The sequence below is a fragment of the Polypterus senegalus genome, chromosome 5 (assembly GCF_016835505.1).
Source record: "Polypterus senegalus isolate Bchr_013 chromosome 5, ASM1683550v1, whole genome shotgun sequence".
NCBI classification, from domain to species: Eukaryota; Metazoa; Chordata; class Cladistia; order Polypteriformes; family Polypteridae; genus Polypterus; species Polypterus senegalus.
In genome coordinates this window covers 177,504,917-177,522,530 of record NC_053158.1, presented here as the reverse complement: position 1 = coordinate 177,522,530, position 17,614 = coordinate 177,504,917, and the positions used below count along the sequence as shown (strand labels likewise).

At 36.1% G+C, this 17,614-nt stretch overlaps 1 protein-coding gene across 1 annotated transcript; it reads right to left on the bottom strand.

Moving 5' to 3' along the window:
• Nucleotides 1-4,805: 4,805 nt before the first annotated feature.
• LOC120529661 (uncharacterized protein C9orf152-like) lies at nt 4,806-15,635 on the bottom strand. The gene is made up of 2 exons (XM_039753658.1): nt 15,343-15,635; nt 4,806-7,334 (listed from the first exon to the last, which is right to left on the bottom strand). The coding sequence occupies exons 1-2, from the start codon at nt 15,614-15,616 to the stop codon at nt 6,775-6,777; spliced, it is 834 nt and encodes a 277-aa protein (XP_039609592.1). The 5' UTR covers nt 15,617-15,635; the 3' UTR covers nt 4,806-6,774.
• Between the last annotated feature and the right edge of the window lie 1,979 nt (nt 15,636-17,614).

Sequence of the window (17,614 nt, the reverse complement as noted above, 5' to 3'; positions counted from 1 at the left end):
GATTGGGAAGGATTTTAAAACTAGAAGATGTGAGTACTGATCACCATCCCAGGAGACTACCCCTAGTATATAATCAACATCTGTCAGACTTTGCATTGTTCATTAATCAACGTTCAAAAATCTGTAAAGCCTAGAAAGCAAATATAATTTTTTCTTACTGTATGATCCTGTTACTGACTTATATTTACAGTTCCTAAAAGTATTTGCCCCTATGAAGTTTTCTCATTTTATTGTTAAACAACATTGAATTACAATGGATCTAATTTGGCTTTTTGACTTTGATCAACAAAAAAAGACTCTTAAATGTAAAAGTGAAAACAGATTTCTGCAAAGTGGTCTAAATTAATTACAAATATAAAACACAACATAATTGGTTGCATTAGTATTCAATCTTGTTAATATGAGACATTTAAATCATCAGTAGTGCAGCCAATGATCTTTAGAAGATACATATTTAGTTCAATGGAGATCACCAGTCTGTAGTCAAGGGGTTTCAATTGATTGTTGTATAACTGTAACTTGTCTGGAAGATTCAAATTGTGGTGAGTTGGTATGGTGGCCTAACCTACATAATTAAGACAAACAAACACATCAAGCAACAACGTGGCAAGCTGATTGAAAAGCACAAGTCAGGGGATGGAGGCAAGAACATGTCCATCTCACTGAATATCCTTTGGAGTCTAGTGAAGTCAATCATTCAGAAGTGGCAAGAGTACAACACAGCTGTAGATCTGCCCAAAGTAAGCCATTCACAAAAACTGAGTGATTGTGCAATACTGGTGAGAGAGGCCAAAAAACACCCATGACAACGGTGAAAGAGTTACAAGCTACACTGGGAGAGATTGGTGAGACTGTGCAAAAAACATCTTCACCAGTCACAGCTTCATGGGAGTGTGCAAAGAGAAAGACATTTTTAAAAATGCACAGACAGTTTATTAGAAAACACATAGTAGACTCTGAAATCATCCAGGAGAAGGCTCTAAGGTCTGAAGAGTCCAAATTTTTGGCCATTATCCTTAACACCATGTTTAGCCTAAGCAGAACACTGCACATTATCAAAAACACAACATCCCTATAATGAAACGTGTGCTTCATGCTGTGACAATATTTCTTTGTAACACCAAAATACAGGTAGATCCTGGAGAAAAACCTGATGCATGCAACCTGACTGAGCTTGAGCAGTTTTGAAAAGAAGAATGGGTAAATACTTCAGTGTCCTGATGTACAAAGCAGAGAGAGACCTATGCATACAGACTCAGGGCTCTCATGGCTGCCAAAGGAGCAGCTACTTAATACTGATTTGAAGAGGAATGAATACTTATGTAATCAATCATTTGGTGTTTTATACCTGTAATTAATTTAGACCACTTTGAAGAGGTCTGTTTTACTTTGTCATTGCAGTCTTTTTCAGCTGATCAATGTCAGAAAGGCCAAATTAAATCACTGTGACTCAATATTGTATGACAATAGCAATATTTAATTTATAGACACTGTAAACATGAATAATGAAAATCAAAGAACATTTCTAAAGTGTAAATGAAACAGCCAAAATCAGAATGTGAAACTTCAGACTTGTCCTTGAATGTTATTGTAGTATTTACTGTAAGTACTGTATGTGATGTGAGTAATTGTAAGGCCTATAATTATGATAATAGATATGACATCTAAAATATTAGTAAACCTCCACATTGTATAATCAACAATGTGACTTAAGCTTGTTTCATTAGCATAGCAAGAGCAATGTTTATATTATTGCAAAATGCACAGGATATAGTAAATGAAATGGAAAGATATTTTTTGTTTAAATAGCTGCATTCTATGGTAAAAGTTGCTTTTAAAAGTTTCCTTATAGGTTTATACACAGTGATGTGTACAGTTCTTGGGATATTAAAAGGTTTCATATTATATGAAAACCACTTTTTAGTTAATCCATCCTGTTTAATCCTACTTGAAATAGGCACAAATAAGGCACTATCTCTGAAGATGGATGCCATTCCTTTACAAGGCACAGTCAAGTCCATTTTCAGTCACATTCACTGGCATCGGTGCAATTCATATTTGATAATCAACATATACTGTATATCTGGCTTTGAATTATTAAAAGTAACCTGTAGAAATCTTACATGAACAGGTGAAGAAGAAATCCTGCAGAGAAGACACCTCAGCTCAACATCTAACCATCTGCAGGTAAGTCATCTACTTTTGTAAAAAAAAAAAAAAACAGTTAGTGTTTCATGAGACCTTAGAGTCTTTAACTATAATATGCAATTTTCTATGCAAAAAAATAAAACAAATAACAAAACATACCTTTATTAAATATTCTCTTGTCATTAAATGAGTTACTGTATTCTTCTGATACACTGTTATTTTATGAACCTGCAACTGCTATAGACAGAATAAACTGAATCAGCCACCATCTTGTGAAACACTGTGTTTCAGAAACTATCAATTTATCATTAACTAAACACTGACATGAACTAGATAGACAAGATTTCTTTATTTCAACTGACTAAAAGTCTTGATTTTTCAGAATGCAAAATCAGCTGCTAGATTTCTGCTGTTACTAGTAAAGTTTCAACTTTGTCCGAGTATGGAATACTTCTAATAACACAAATGATGCAGTTCAATTAAATTTCTTTTATACAAAACACTCATTTTCTTTATTATACAGGCAAATGTTGTCCACATTTACAAATATAGTTAAAAACGTTCTATTAAAAAAAAAAAAGCATTATAATAATTTCTGGAGAGATTCAAAAATGCACATAAGGATCTTTCAATTTTCTCTTTCTAACAAACTATAATGCAACTATTGTATTACAAGTTTTTGCTTTGAAAGTATTCAACAAATTCCACAATAACCTGCTACATGTATTAGTTTCTGAAATCTACTCAGTTCAGTAATCTGACATGGCATTACTGGATCCAAAGGAATTATTATTTATTAGTTGTATTTCTCTCCACCTGATCAGTATAGATATGACTCTTTTCTCCATCTGCTATTGTACATCATGCTAATGCGCACGCCTATGAAAACACAGCACATTTCACAGCTACATTTATTTCATTTGTTCTCACTTTTGTCCTTAGTCCAAATATATACTGTTACAGTAAATCATTCAATGAATAGGGCATATTGCAGAGTACCTGACTGGCAGCCAGTCCAAGTCCTGTATAGGCTCCACAAAGGTTTTAGTTGCCTAGGACACCAATAATAAAATAAATTGAAAACATATATTATAGATCAAATTCAGATGCAACAAATTAAGAGAAACAACTGTTTAAAATAGTACTTCCTTTTTTTGTGAACAGCCAGTTTCCTACTCTCAAATATATTTTTTAATTCTTTTCTCTGACCATTGCGCTCATTTACTTTTATTATTTGCTTGATGTTGTTCGCTTTTCTAATTTACTCACTCTGTCTTTCAACGCATCAAACATGCACCACTTTGCTTTTAAATAATTTAGTAGTCATAAAGTTGTGCACAGTATTAGAAATCTGGCACTGAATCATCCAGCAACTGATTTACCACATTTATGAAGGTACCTAAAATTTTAATTCAATTATGATTGGACCAATCCTAGTAACTACAAGCCAATTAACTTAACATATACCATTAAGTTAATGGAAACAATTATTAAGCAAAAGGGAAACAGGAGAGATTGAGTTTCACTTAATATCCTAGATTTCTATGAAGTATTAGAAAAAAAAAAACATTTGTAAAGGTAATGAATGAAACACTTTTTGATTGAAACACAAGTTTCTAGATGGATGGAAAATGCAACAAAGCATGCTGAGAGAAGCTTTTTCAAAATGACATGATTCTAAAGTTTCTTAGGGATCAAAGTTGATGCCACTTCTCCTTGTAATTTATATACAGTCGACCCTTGATATACAACCGGCCTGACATGCGAACAATTTGATTTACGACCAAAATATTTGTTTTGATTTACGACGAACATCTTGCATTACGACCTGAAAGCGGTCACGTGTATCCGCTTGTGCGATTGTAAACAAACAGCCAAGAGCGTTCGTAAGCGTCAGTTGGAGTCCAGATACATGTGTTTGTGGACGTAATTTCGGTCAGTGCAGTGATTTATCTATATATATAATTCACTAAGACCATGGCAAGCAAGACGCATAATTGCTAAGGAAGGAAGAAAAGGTAACGAAGGTAAAGAAAGCGATTGTTAAGGGATGTTAGCTAGCGGGCTGGCGTGGCACATGATGATGTCAACAGGCTGAGTCAGCACTGGCTTGCTTTGGAGTGTATTATTACAACAGTTCACAACGCGACCAGCTTTGAACTGAGTGCTCGACTACTATCATTATTAACTTGAGAAACAGCGATCACAATCGAAACGAAGAAGGAAGTTGTGCGGAAATATGAGAGTGGTGTTCGTGTGACCGATCTCGCTAATATGTATAGCATGTCGAAATCCACCATCTCTACAATTTTACAAAGAAAAGATTTGCATAAGGAGGCTCCTTCTAAACAATAACCACCTTCCGTTTTATTCTCCACCTCCTCCCTTCCTGCAGCCCAAAGATGTCAAATTAAATGGTGAGTACAGTATGAAATTGTTCTTTCTGGTAGGCTAGGCACTTTTTATAACTTTTTGGTTAGTACATTAGAAAAATTATTGGTGTTTTGGTAAATTATGCACATTATACAACCCTTTTTTATTATGAAAAGGTTAAGTAAGTGTTGCTGTGGGAGGTTCGGAGCGCATTATGGGTATTTCCATTATTTCTTATGGGAAAAATAGTCTTGACTTACAACCAACTTGAGTTACAACCAGCCCTCGCGAATGAATTGAGTTCGTAAGTCAAGGGTCCACTGTACGTAATCGTAATAAAAATGTAACAGCCTGGTTAACTTTGCAGATGACGCTGAGCTGGTGGAATAGTTAATTCTCCCGAGCAGCAGAATCATTACAGTCAGGTCTGAACTGATAATGTTAACTAATGCAAATTAATATATGTAGAAAGTGTTACAATATATTTGAATACATAATGAATTGTCAGAAAAACAAAAGAACAATATGTGAGAATCATAGTAAACTCATCACTGTACACATTTACGTAGTGTATAGAAGCAATTAAGAAAGCTAATATGATGTTACATTACATAGCATGATATCTAGAAAATAAATAAAACAAGTCTATTCTTAAGACATAGGACACACTAGAGAGGCCAAATCTGGAATATTCTGTTTAGTTCTGGTTATATTTTACAACAAAAAGATATACCAGCATCAGAAAGTGTATAGAGGAATGAAGCTATACTGATTTTAGGACTAAGGGAAACGAGCTACAATGAAATAGTGATAGAATTAAATGCTTTATATTGAAGCAGGACAAATTTAAGAGAAGACAATAAAGAAATGTCCAAAATATTGAAGGGAATTAGGGCAGTGTATTCTAGTTATTTCCTCAAAATTACCTCATCAACGAGTACAACTGGGCACAGATGGAATATGGTTAATGTGAAATTTCCCACAAGCTATTTAATGTTCTTCCTTGCATGTGGAACCATATATATGCTGAATAAATCACAGAGTAGTACCATAGGTAGTAGTACTTTGGCAACCATCAAAACACAACTAGATGATATTTTGCAAATTTAGATTAACATGGATTTGACAAGTTTTGTTGTTTTGGTCTCTTCTCATCAAAACATTTCTTATGCTCAAATATCACGATATCTTACATGCATGTTGAGATATTTTAAACTAACATCCTGGTCAATTCAGTAATATCTTAAAAATGAAAGCACTATTAAAAACTGGCGGTCATTTTGACTTGTATATCTCATAGTATAATGGATTTCATTAAGTTATTTTGAAATGATTTTAAAATAGATATATTGGTATCTGTATGCCATTGAAATACATCTTAAAATGCATTTTGAGATTTCTTTGTTAATTTGGCTTGCTATAGGGAAGACATGTCAAAGAAAAAAAAAGTGTGATTTACCTTCCCATTCTGAAAGTGGCCCTTTAAGGCTAATAAAGACTCAGGTGTGCAGTTCACAACAGAACAAAACATTTTCTCACTATCCAAATTATTTTGATTTGACACCTGACTATATTGTACATCATTTAGAATGCTACTTAGTACTTCTTAATTCCACAGCTGAAATAACTCGAACTACAGTTCACCATGTTGGGTGAAAGATGTAGCCACATTGTGTTATTTTTGAAAAGGAAACATGATACAGGAACCACACAGTACAGTGGAGAACTGGTTTATACTACAGGAAGTCATATGGCTGTAATAATACTTTAAGAGTTTTGTTATAAAAACAATTATCAGACCTTATCTGCCAGCATATATCACATTTTATTTTTTTGTAGTTTAGAATAAATTTTAAAAGGAATATCACATTTGCTAGAAATTACAGATTTTTCATGACTTTCTACAAAAGAAAAACATTATGAGTTTGTATTCTTACATCACACAAGTTCATAATCATTAGTCACTATCCCGTGAGAAAACTCCAAAGAACCATGATTAGAGCTTCTCACTGACTACTTCATGACCCCTGATTATATTTCAATTTTCAGGGAATTCACAGGAGAAAAAAACAAACAATACATTACTTGTTCTTGACATTCACACTTAGATGACAGCATAAAGCATTGACTACCTATGAAATTTTGCCAACAATACCATTTTAATGTTTGGAAAAAACATTACATAAAACCAGATGCTTCCTTCAGCTCATTCAAGACAGCAGTCCTTTTATTCTTGGACAAAATAGCACATTTCTAATATGTCGCATACAGCCCAAGCCTTCTAGCTGCTTCAGATTTCTTAGGGCATTTTCTTTGTGGAAAAGGGTAGTAGCACAGTTTAGAAGAGGATGCTGGTGGCTTATATGATACTATGCTTAGCTGTCTGCTAAGGGATCCAGAAGCAGAAAATTTCCTGGGCACAAATGTGACAAAATCACTTGCAGGAAAATTCTTAGGGCTGTCATGTCCGTCTGATTTTCTTTCTCCAGTATTATCAGTGGTTTCATCCAACTGTTGCTTATCTGACATGGAAATCTCTCTGACTGAAGAAAGGTCTTTGTGAGCACTAGACTCTTGGTTAACTGTGTCTCTCTCTACATTTGACAGGTTACTGACATCATACAACTTTTGACTTTTAGCTTGAGCCTTACGGTAAATGCCAAGGTGTGTGTGCCAAGATGTTTTGTAGTCCTGTGGATCCAGCTGAATCTCTTTTACTGGTATTTGATCCTCAAAAGCTTTAGGTTTCCTCACTTCATGGTTTACAGGTACCATACTAACTATGTAACTGTCCTTCAGCTGTTGACTGTTAGCTGTGAGGATGAAAGGAACAATGTTAGTCAACGGGAATACTTTTTAATTTTTATTGATAAAAATTGTGAAACTGTGAAAAAACAAGGCATGTATATAAAAATATGCATGCATTTACTAGGTTATGAAATGTTATGAACATATTGGAATAATGGCTACCAAAACTATAAATATCAAATGCAATTGATGCAAAATAATCGCATTCTTTGCTCTTACTTTTCATCTCCCTACTTTCAGGGTACCTTCAAACCATATATAGACAGACAGATAGATAGATAGATACTTTATTAATCCCAAGGGGAAATTCACATACTCCAGCAGCAGCATACTGATAAAAAACAATATTAAATTAAAGAGTGATAAAAATGCAGGTAAAACAGACAATAACTTCGTATAATGTTAACGTTTACAACAGGGGTAGAATTGAAGAGTCACATAGTGTGGGGTCTCCTCAGTCTGTCAGTGGAGCAGGACAGTGACAACAGTCTGTCACTGAAGCTGCTTCTCTGTCTGGAGATGATACTGTTTAGTGGATGCAGTGGACTCTCCATGATTGACAGGAGCCTGCTCACCGCCCGTAGCTCTGCCACGGGTGTCAAACTGTCCATGCCTACAATAGAGCCTGCCTTCCTTACCAGCTTGTCCAGGCGTGAGGCGTCCTTTTTCTTTATGCTGCCTCCCCAGTACACCACCGCGTAGAAGAGGGCACTCGTCACAACCGTCTGATAGAACATCTGCAGCATCTTATTGCAGATGTTGAAGGACGCCAGTCTTCTAAGGAAGTATAGTCGGCTCTGTCCTCCCTTGTACAGAGCATCAGTATTGGAAGTCCAGTCCAATTTATCATCCAGCTGCACTCCCAGGTATTTATAGGTCTGTACCCTCTGCACACAGTCACCTCTGATGATCACAGGGTCCAGGAGGGGCCTGGGTCTCCTAAAATCCACCACCTAAAGTAATCAATTTACTAGGTTTCTTAGCAGTATTTAGTTTTAACATAGATCCTAGAGCTGATGTCTGCCTTCTCTTGTATTAAACATAATGTCTTCTGGCTCTTACAATGGGATGTACAGCAAATTTGATCTCAGATTTAGTTGATGATCTTTGATGGCTAGAATAAACTCCTGACAACAGCAAAGTAAGCAGAAGGTAGATTGGTACCTTTGTCTCTAACTATGGCACACCAGGAGCTGTATCATTTTTTTTCTCATTTTTACCAGAAATGATAAAGAAATGTAAGATTCACACAAACAAGAGATGCTGTACTGTAGTCATTATGAGAAACCAGAAATTCACTAGGGTCTAGTGTACTTTACTACTTATTTTCTCTATATTTGTTGATTTAACTATGTTTACATGACATAATAAAACCTTTGTCAATACAATGCACTGTTAAAAAGTAAGCATATGAAAATGACACATTTGTTGTAATCAAATTTTAAAATGAATAGACAGATGTTAGATTAACATTATAATGATCATATTTCAAATGGTTAATTCATGTAAAATGTATATGTGCATTTTGAACCTTCAAATATTAGGCATATTTCAACATTTCTTTCATTCTTACAGTTTACACCATTGCAACAGTCTTTCAACATTTCAGTATCTGCAAATAATCTTCCTGCAAAGGTGCAATATTACAGATGCTTTTTTAACTTTTTTTTGAAGAACAAACTACACAAGCCTGTAAAAAAAGTTATTATACAGGAACCGCATATGAAAAAAATGTGTATTTATGTATTTACTTATATATACTGATAACATCTGCAGGGGTACATGTTAACTTTCTGTTATGCTAATTAAAAAGAGTTGCATCCGATAATTCATTGGTGCTCAAAAACCGATGAGGAAACTGTGTTTTCAAGCAAGTAAAATTCCACACGCATTAACATCTTTTTATTACAGGAAAAGATGGTCAACATAATAAACCAATGGAAAAAAAATTCAGTCTTAGGCAAACAAGCAAAAATTAAAAATGGTACATTCATCGATGTCCTAGCATTATCGATCCCCTTGACCTTAAGATAAAACTAGAAATGGGTGTAAGTTCCACTGATTGTCTAGTAAATAAAGCCTAACATCTTGTTATGACATCATTGTGAATAATCAAGCTCACTATCCCCAGTCTTATAAAATGTCAATTATAATACATACAAAGCTTTACCATTCTTTAGGAACAATAAAAAATAGTTTGAATTAAAGACTGTATAATTTGAGGACAAAACCTATGTATCATGAAAAAAGGCCAAATAATGTATCATAAAGAACAAAAACAAATAAATTTAAACCGTAACATTTTGCAACAATGTTGGTCTATGAGTGAATGTGCTCTACAATGTGCTGGCACCCATCTAGTGTTGGTTCCTTGCTTGTGTGTAATACTGATGGTTCACAGCAGTCTTAAATTGATTTATGCAGGTTCAGTAAATAGACTGATACATACTATTTGATGATTACATTATTTGTCATTTTTAAATTATTATACTCAATGACAAAAAAGTAAATGTATCCAGAACCTGTGCTGTAATTTACAATAAGGCAAACTTACAGTATAGGTGACTAATGAGTAAAAAAATGTCTCCAAAACCACAAAAAATAATGTTTTTTTGGTTCAGAATGGTGTTACATGTTTTGTTAATATGTGGTGAGACTCCCATGGTTGACAAAAACAGAGGAAAACTGTTGTTATGTTTAATCATATAGCTGAATGTACCAAAACTACATCCATCCAAGCATTCTGCAACTGCTTCTCTAGGACAACAAAACTCCATACAGACTATGGAGTGAACCAGAAGGATGTAGATATCACAAAAGCATTTCTACAAAAAGATGTACTATCGGAAAATGTCACTAGGCAATCCCAATGCAAAAGGTCCTACTATGACATACTGTATGGCTGCATGCTCACTGTGATCCTGACAAGCAGACAACATGTCTATTATAAGCAACAGCACCCCATAGCTTCACATCCACCATTCTGATGGTATGCTACCTAAAAACATGTTGTCAGGATTATGATATTGTCTGCATTATCTCCATGTATACATTGTCACACACGTGTGAATAGGAGGCAGCTGAAGGGCTTGGAGAATAATGGTAACGCAACTGCCCAGGGGGTGGTGGGGCGCACTAATGCTCTTTCTAAGTTCCCTGCAGACCTTTCCCGGGAAATCCCACCAGGAGCCACTGCCTTGAATCGGGACACGCCACTTCCGGTCCCGGCCCTGAGGATGACATCACTTCCGGTCCCAGCCCCAAGGACAACATTACTTCCCCCAGACTTCCTATAATGCCTCACTCCTCTCTCTGGAATTCAGTTCTGTTTTGAACTCTGTCTTGTAAACTTTACTTACTACCAAACTGTTTATTTTTTGCAGCTTGGAACACATTATACGGGTGGCTGCCCCAAACCTTTACAATGTCTCGGGTCTCTTCTTGTCACAACATCTTTTTAATTACCAGTTTAAGGAAGACCCAGGATGGTGGATGCTATGCTGAAGATTACCTAATCCAATTTAATGCAAGACTGGAGCTTGTCCAGATAAATTATTTGATGCCAAATGGTAAATTACGAGTGACATATCTTTGTAGATGATACAAAGACTTTATATACGTGTTAATACAGCCTATCGCATGATCCATTGGTTCAACAGGGGTATAGTTCCTCTGAACCTCCCAAACTGTTCCTAGTAATCATAAAACCCTTTCAGTATTACACCACTGTCTTATCCATAAAGCTATATTCTTAAAAAATTTCAGCTGAACCTACCAACCACACTGAGCACAAGGCTGGAATCAGAAATGGACAGAGTGCAAGGTTTCACTTAGTCACACATCTGCACTGAATCTCTGTGTGACTTTGAGGATGTGGGAGGAACACTTGAGCACCCACAGTGAAATTTATGAGACAAGGAAAAATGCACAGACTGTACACAGCCCACAACCAACACAGGTTTTGAATCCCAAACACTCTATTCATGAAGCAACACCATTGGACTACTGAGCTGCCATTAGAAAGAAATTAATGAAAGACAAAATGTTTTTTAATTGTCTTTTCATTTTCACTAAGAAAGAAAAGAACACCATAGTTATTTACTAAATTTTCTGACAGAGAGCTCGAGCTCTCATTGTTAGATTTGCAGCTGCCTGGCTGTCTGTTTAAACTTCAAATATCTTCAAGACATTAAAGCAGATGAGTCATTTATGCAAATGCTTTGAACATGTATCTTCCTGAAGTTTACATGAATGGCTTTCACACAAATGTACAATAAGATCAGGGATAGTCCAATGTAAGGTGGACTGAGGGTGAACTGAGGGTGAGGTCTGAGAAACTCATTATTAGACATTCTAATGCCATTTTAACATATAATAATAATTCTTTACATTCACATTGTGCTTTTCTCAGTACTCAAAACATTTTGCATACTCCACTGCGCCACAATGACGATCCCTTATTCCGTTTATCCAAAAAATACTTGTAACTTCCATTTTAGCATATGGATTTTTAGAAGGGCATAATTAATAAGCGAAAAGCACATATAAACAAATCAAAACAAAAAAAAAATTCTTAAACATAACTTTGAGGCTTTTTATGGGGCCCTTGGTAGCAGGGGGCATAAGGCAATTGCCTACCTTTGCCTAACGGTAAAATCCACCTACAGAAATCAAAAAAGTCATCCAGATCAGGAAAAATTTATTCTCAAAAGCTTAAAGAAGTTATTAAGTACACAGTACTTATATAAACACCTGATGTATATTTTTTGAAAATATCTGAACACTGGTGAAATTCCTAAAGACTGGAAACAAATATTATACTGTTGTATAAAACGGGTGATTGAGATGATCCAAATGCTGTATCTATAGGCCAGTAACACTCACAAGCAGGTAAATTAATGGAACTAATTAGTAACGAAACGATCAAGCTGCAAATGTCAAGAACAGGTGTACTGGCAAATAGCATGGGTTTAGATGGGGAATGTCATGTTTCACTAATATGAGAGAATTCTATCAGGAAGCAACAAAAGCATAGAATAAGAGAGGTGCATAAGAGATTATTTATTTAGATTTTTAGATCTTGTTTGATATGTAACCACAAGATTATTGATCAAATAAAAAGAAGTGGGAATACAATGTGCATTTAGTAGGTGAGCAGAAAATGTGGTCAGTTTCAGTAGGTAAAGGGTTATGCTGAGGGGAAATTTTTCAGAATTAGCGGTGTCCCTCAATGCTGATGCCACTGCTCTTTTTATTTTTCTGCTAAATAATTCTTTGGCTGAAAGTACTCAATATTGGTGTGTCAGAGAGTGTATGCACTTAAGAAACATAGCAAGAGTTAGACCTCCTATATCATTGAAAGATGCTAAGAAATTAGTTCATGCTTTTGTTTTCAGTCGTCTAGATTACCGTAACGCACTCCTCTCAGGACTACCCAAAATACATAAATCTTGTAATTTTGCAACTAGTGCAGAATGCAGCTGCTAGAATCCTAACTAGGAAATGAAAATCCGAGCACAATTCTCCAGTTTTGATGTCACTACACTGGTTACCTGTGTCATTCAGAATTGACTTTAAAATACTGCTTATGGTTTACAAAACCTTAAATAATCTCACTCCATCTTATATATCGGAATCTTTGACACTCTATATTCCAAATTGTAACCTTAGATCTTCAAATGAGGGTCTGCTTAGAATTCCAAGAGCTAAATTTAAAAGAAGTGGTGAGGCGGCCTTCTGCTGTTATGCACCTAAAATCTGGAATAGCCTGCCAATAGGAATTCACCAGGCTAATACAGTGGAGCACTTAAAAAAAACTGCTGAAAACACATTACTTTAACATGGCTTTCTCATACCTTCACCTTAATTTAATCCTGATACTCTGTATATTCAATTTATTATCATAACTATTCATGGTGGCTCTAAAATCTGTACTAACCCCTACTCTCTCTTCTGTTTCTTTTCCAGGTTTTCTGTGGTGGCGATCTGCGCCATCACCACCTAATCAAAGCACCGTGATGTTCCTACATTGATGGATTAAAAGCCAGAAGTCTACATGGCCATCATCATCAAGTGCTTCCATTAGAACCCTAAATACAAAGGGGACTGTTTCATTTATGTTAGGCAGAATGCCCTGTCCGGGGGTTGTTTCCTGCTCTGCGCCCTCTATTGGCTGGGATTGGCTCCAGCAGACCCACATGACCCTGTAGTTAGGCTATAGCGGGTTGGATAATTGATGGATAGATAGAATGACCAGAGGGGACTGGGCGGTCTCATAGTCTTGAACCCCTGCAGATTTTATTTTTTCTCTCCAGCTGTCTGGAATTTTTTTTTTGTTTTTTCTGTCCTCCCTGGCCATCGGACCTTACTCTTATTCTATGTTAATTAGTGTTGTCTTATTTTAATTCTTACTTTATCTTTTATTTATTTTTTCTTCATCATGTAAAGCACTTTGAGCTACATTATTTATATGAAAATGTGCTATATAAATAAATGTTGTTGTTGTATGCAGCATTATTCATAATAGCACTCAGTTGTTGTTTTTATTCTCTCCTTCATTACTACCTCCAGGGGGTCGACAATACATCTCCTAACTGAACCTGCCTTTTTTATTAGCCTGTTGAATCAGTGGGTCTTTTTTGAAGTGATGTCACCAACCCAGCACACCACAGTGTATGAAAATTGCAAAGGCCATCACAGAGTTGTAAAAGATGTGAAGGATGTCACTTCCCACATTAAATGAATGCAGTCTCCTCAGAAGAAAAGAGTGTGATCTGCCCCTTCTTAAATAGTTCTTCTGTGTTACGAGACCAGTCCAGGATGTAATTGATATGGACCCCCCATTTACTTTTAGCAATGCACCCCCCAGTACATCTACTCCCTGAATAGTGAGCAAGTGTAGAGGCTCTTTGATACATTGTAAGTCAATAATCAGTTCCTTGGTTTTGCTGATGTTAACTTGCAGAACGATTCTTGGTGCGGCAAAAAAATGTTTCCCACCTGACTACTCATCAGAAAATTCAAGTGATGTGACCTAATGTTATATTGCTGTGTAATAATATTACGAAATGTAGCCCAAATGTGTATTATTTTTATTTCACTCCAATGATTACTAAAAATTTCAAGCTTGTAAACAAACTGTGTCGTTAATTATACTTGTGTATTAATTAAAATTAGAGAGCATTTAAAAGCTATTTACACTATGAGATCATGCAAGTGTAAAAAATAAAGCAAACGTTTGAACATTCCTCAGGCGTTTTAGAAAGGTTTTACAAAAGCTACTGTAAGTACACAATGCATTTTCATCATGAATTCTCAGTTCATGTTCAGAAGCTGTTAAACAAGAAGTCTATTTAAACAAATTGATCCGTATAATAGAAACATAAATTAGGCTCCTGTTAAAGGTGTTTAAAATGGTGCAGCGGGCTACGGGGTGCTCTGAAGAAAGGAGAGGTGCAGCTCAGGGCACTAAAACATTTCCAACAATTCTCACGAACAAAGCTTCTTAATCTTTCGGAGTTCAGTGACCCACTGTGTAAAGAAACCCTTATCTACGGAGCGTGATGTTTACAGTTCTTTTGTTAAAGTGGCGGATTTTAAGGGCAGTCCATAAACATTACATCACAATTCAAGGTGCCCAGAAAATGCCGATTGATACATTTATCTCAACCGAATCATACAATATGTTTAACTAACTGCAGCCTTCACTGGATACTTGTTACAGTGGTCCTCTAAAATGAATATTGAACTACTAAACAGGAGAGAAAAAAAGGAATAATTTCCACACGAAATGTGCCTACGGCATACTAACAAACACGCTAACTATCCGTAAAATGGTGAAACTTTGATTATGTGCTTTATAAAGTAAACCTTAACAACTTGACTTACTGACACGGCAGAAATGAAACAAATCATTGCACACATGCATTGTTGTCTCTGCTGCAAACAGTTAGTATGAGGTGCGAAACAAGTCCAAAACTTCCCAACACCAAGAAACTCCAAGTGCCAGTTTACCTGTCTGCCGGAGGACGATGTGCGTACGACGGCGTTGACTTTCTGTGGCGCCCAGGTACTGCGCTCGCAGTGCTGGCACATCCATGTCGCTTTCGCGCTCCTTCCGTCTGCCAGTTTGCAATCGGGAGCTCCAGTCGCGATTGTTGGTGCTGGTGAGTAGACGCGCCTCTCCTTTAGGCGTGCTTTGCCAGGGACACGTGAGTGCCACGCAGCAGCAGTAGCGACAGATGGACAGCGTGAGGGTCTCATCGGTGTTCAGCGGGTTCGTTCTCATCGCGGCGTTGTCGAGGTTCTGCGTATGAATGCCCACTGCAGCTGAAAGTATAACAGTAGGATTGGCCCTTTCGGACACAAAAAGGGTTATTGTGGTGAATGCATGAATTGGTTACTTAAGAACTGTTGTTTGTTTTTCGAAATGAACCCTTTTAAAAGAAAAAAGGATAGGATTTGAAATAAGTCCTGTAAAAGTAAGTGACTATAGAGTGTAAATATTGAACTTAGAAAGAACCAAATGCCTAAGATTGAGCGTCGTGCACTTTTAAAAAAATGATTCTTCGGGTACGTTGCTACTTATATTACTGAGCTAACTTAAATGGACTTCACACGATTTTTAAGGTTTTATGTAACTATTTTCAATACAACTGACTTAAATTACTTAGGTGTACAAGAAGTACAACATTAGGAAGTATAATTTGCGTACAAACAATATTTATAAATTCATCCATCCATTATCCAACCCGCTCTATCCTAGCACAGGGTCACGGGGGTCTGCTGGAGCCAATCCCAGCCAACACATGGCACAAGGCAGGAACAAACCCTGGGCACGGCGCCAGCCCACCGCAGGGCGCACGCTCACACAGACACACATACACACCCACCCACACAGCAAGCACATTGCATTGCTTTAATTAATAGTGCCATTTACAAAAATAATTTTTAGGGCATTGCCTTTACCCAATTATCTTAGGTTGACTTTAATTTCAATTTCAATTCTTTATTGTCATGTGTACAAGTAGGCTACCATGTACAATGAAATGCTTGTTTGCATGTGCCCCTGCAGACAGTGAGCATAGACAAAAAAAACACACACACACAATAAATAAATTAATATAATACATAAATAAATAAAACCCGAATCCTAGGAATAAATAGAGACAGTGGCAGAAGTATATATGCAGGTAGCAGTGGAGGTGACACAAGGTTACCGATTGTTCATGAGTCTGATTGCAGTTGGGTAGAAACTGTTCCTTAACCTGGAGGTGCACATCCGAATGGACTTTTGGGTGAAAAGTGACAGGATGGCTGGGGTCCCGCCTGATACGGTTCACTTTCCTCAGAATGAATATATTTCTAAGAGTTAAAAATTGTATTATTATGCAGTTATTTAAGTTGATTAGGCTTTACATATGAATTTCTAGTACCACTGACAATTTGGTTGCCATAAGAACTCGCTTAATTTCTGTTTATTAAACCACATGAATTGCATTGGCAATCATGTTAGGATGCAGTGTTGCCAAATCAGGTGATCTTCTTTTTACTTTTTCCAGTGGAGAAAGAAGAGGATTTCACACAGAGCTATTTTTGGGAAGTTTTCCAAAAAATCTGAAGAGTTTGGGGTTATGTGACAAAAAAAATCTTTATTAGCAATAGTTGGGTTAATTTCAATCGAGCAAATTAAAGATATTGCAGTGTTTTAGCAATCTTCACTCACATGTGTAACATTAGAGGAAGATAAAGACTGGACATATCAGTGCCACAAAATGTGTGCAGCTATAGTGTGAAGGTGTCACAGAGTGTGTTTTGTCCTTCATAGTCTGGCAAATCTGTTGTACACATCTTAAACCACATGAGCAGGCTTTTCTCCTTGTGGCGACAGGAGGGGATTTATTGTGATAATTACCTATTGTAGGTGTGATTGGCTACTTGGAAATGTCATTTAATAATAAATGATGTGGTTGTGATAAGTGTTTAGATGATGTGCCAGTTTAATTAAAATGTAAAAGTCATATTTTGAAAAACAAAGTTTTTATTCTTTTTGGTTTATTTAATTGATTGGAAAGTATCATGTAATGCATAAGTGTAAAATTGATATGTTTAAATTTTGTTTACAGTCAGTAAATTGGTAAAACAAAACTTTTACATTGAAAGTTGTCAGTTCAAATTAATCTGATAACGTAAAAAGTTATGTTCACCATTTCCTTTCAGTCTGATTAGAGTAACTAATTTAAAGTTTAGAGTTTTTTAAATTTAAATACCTAGGGGTAAACATCAC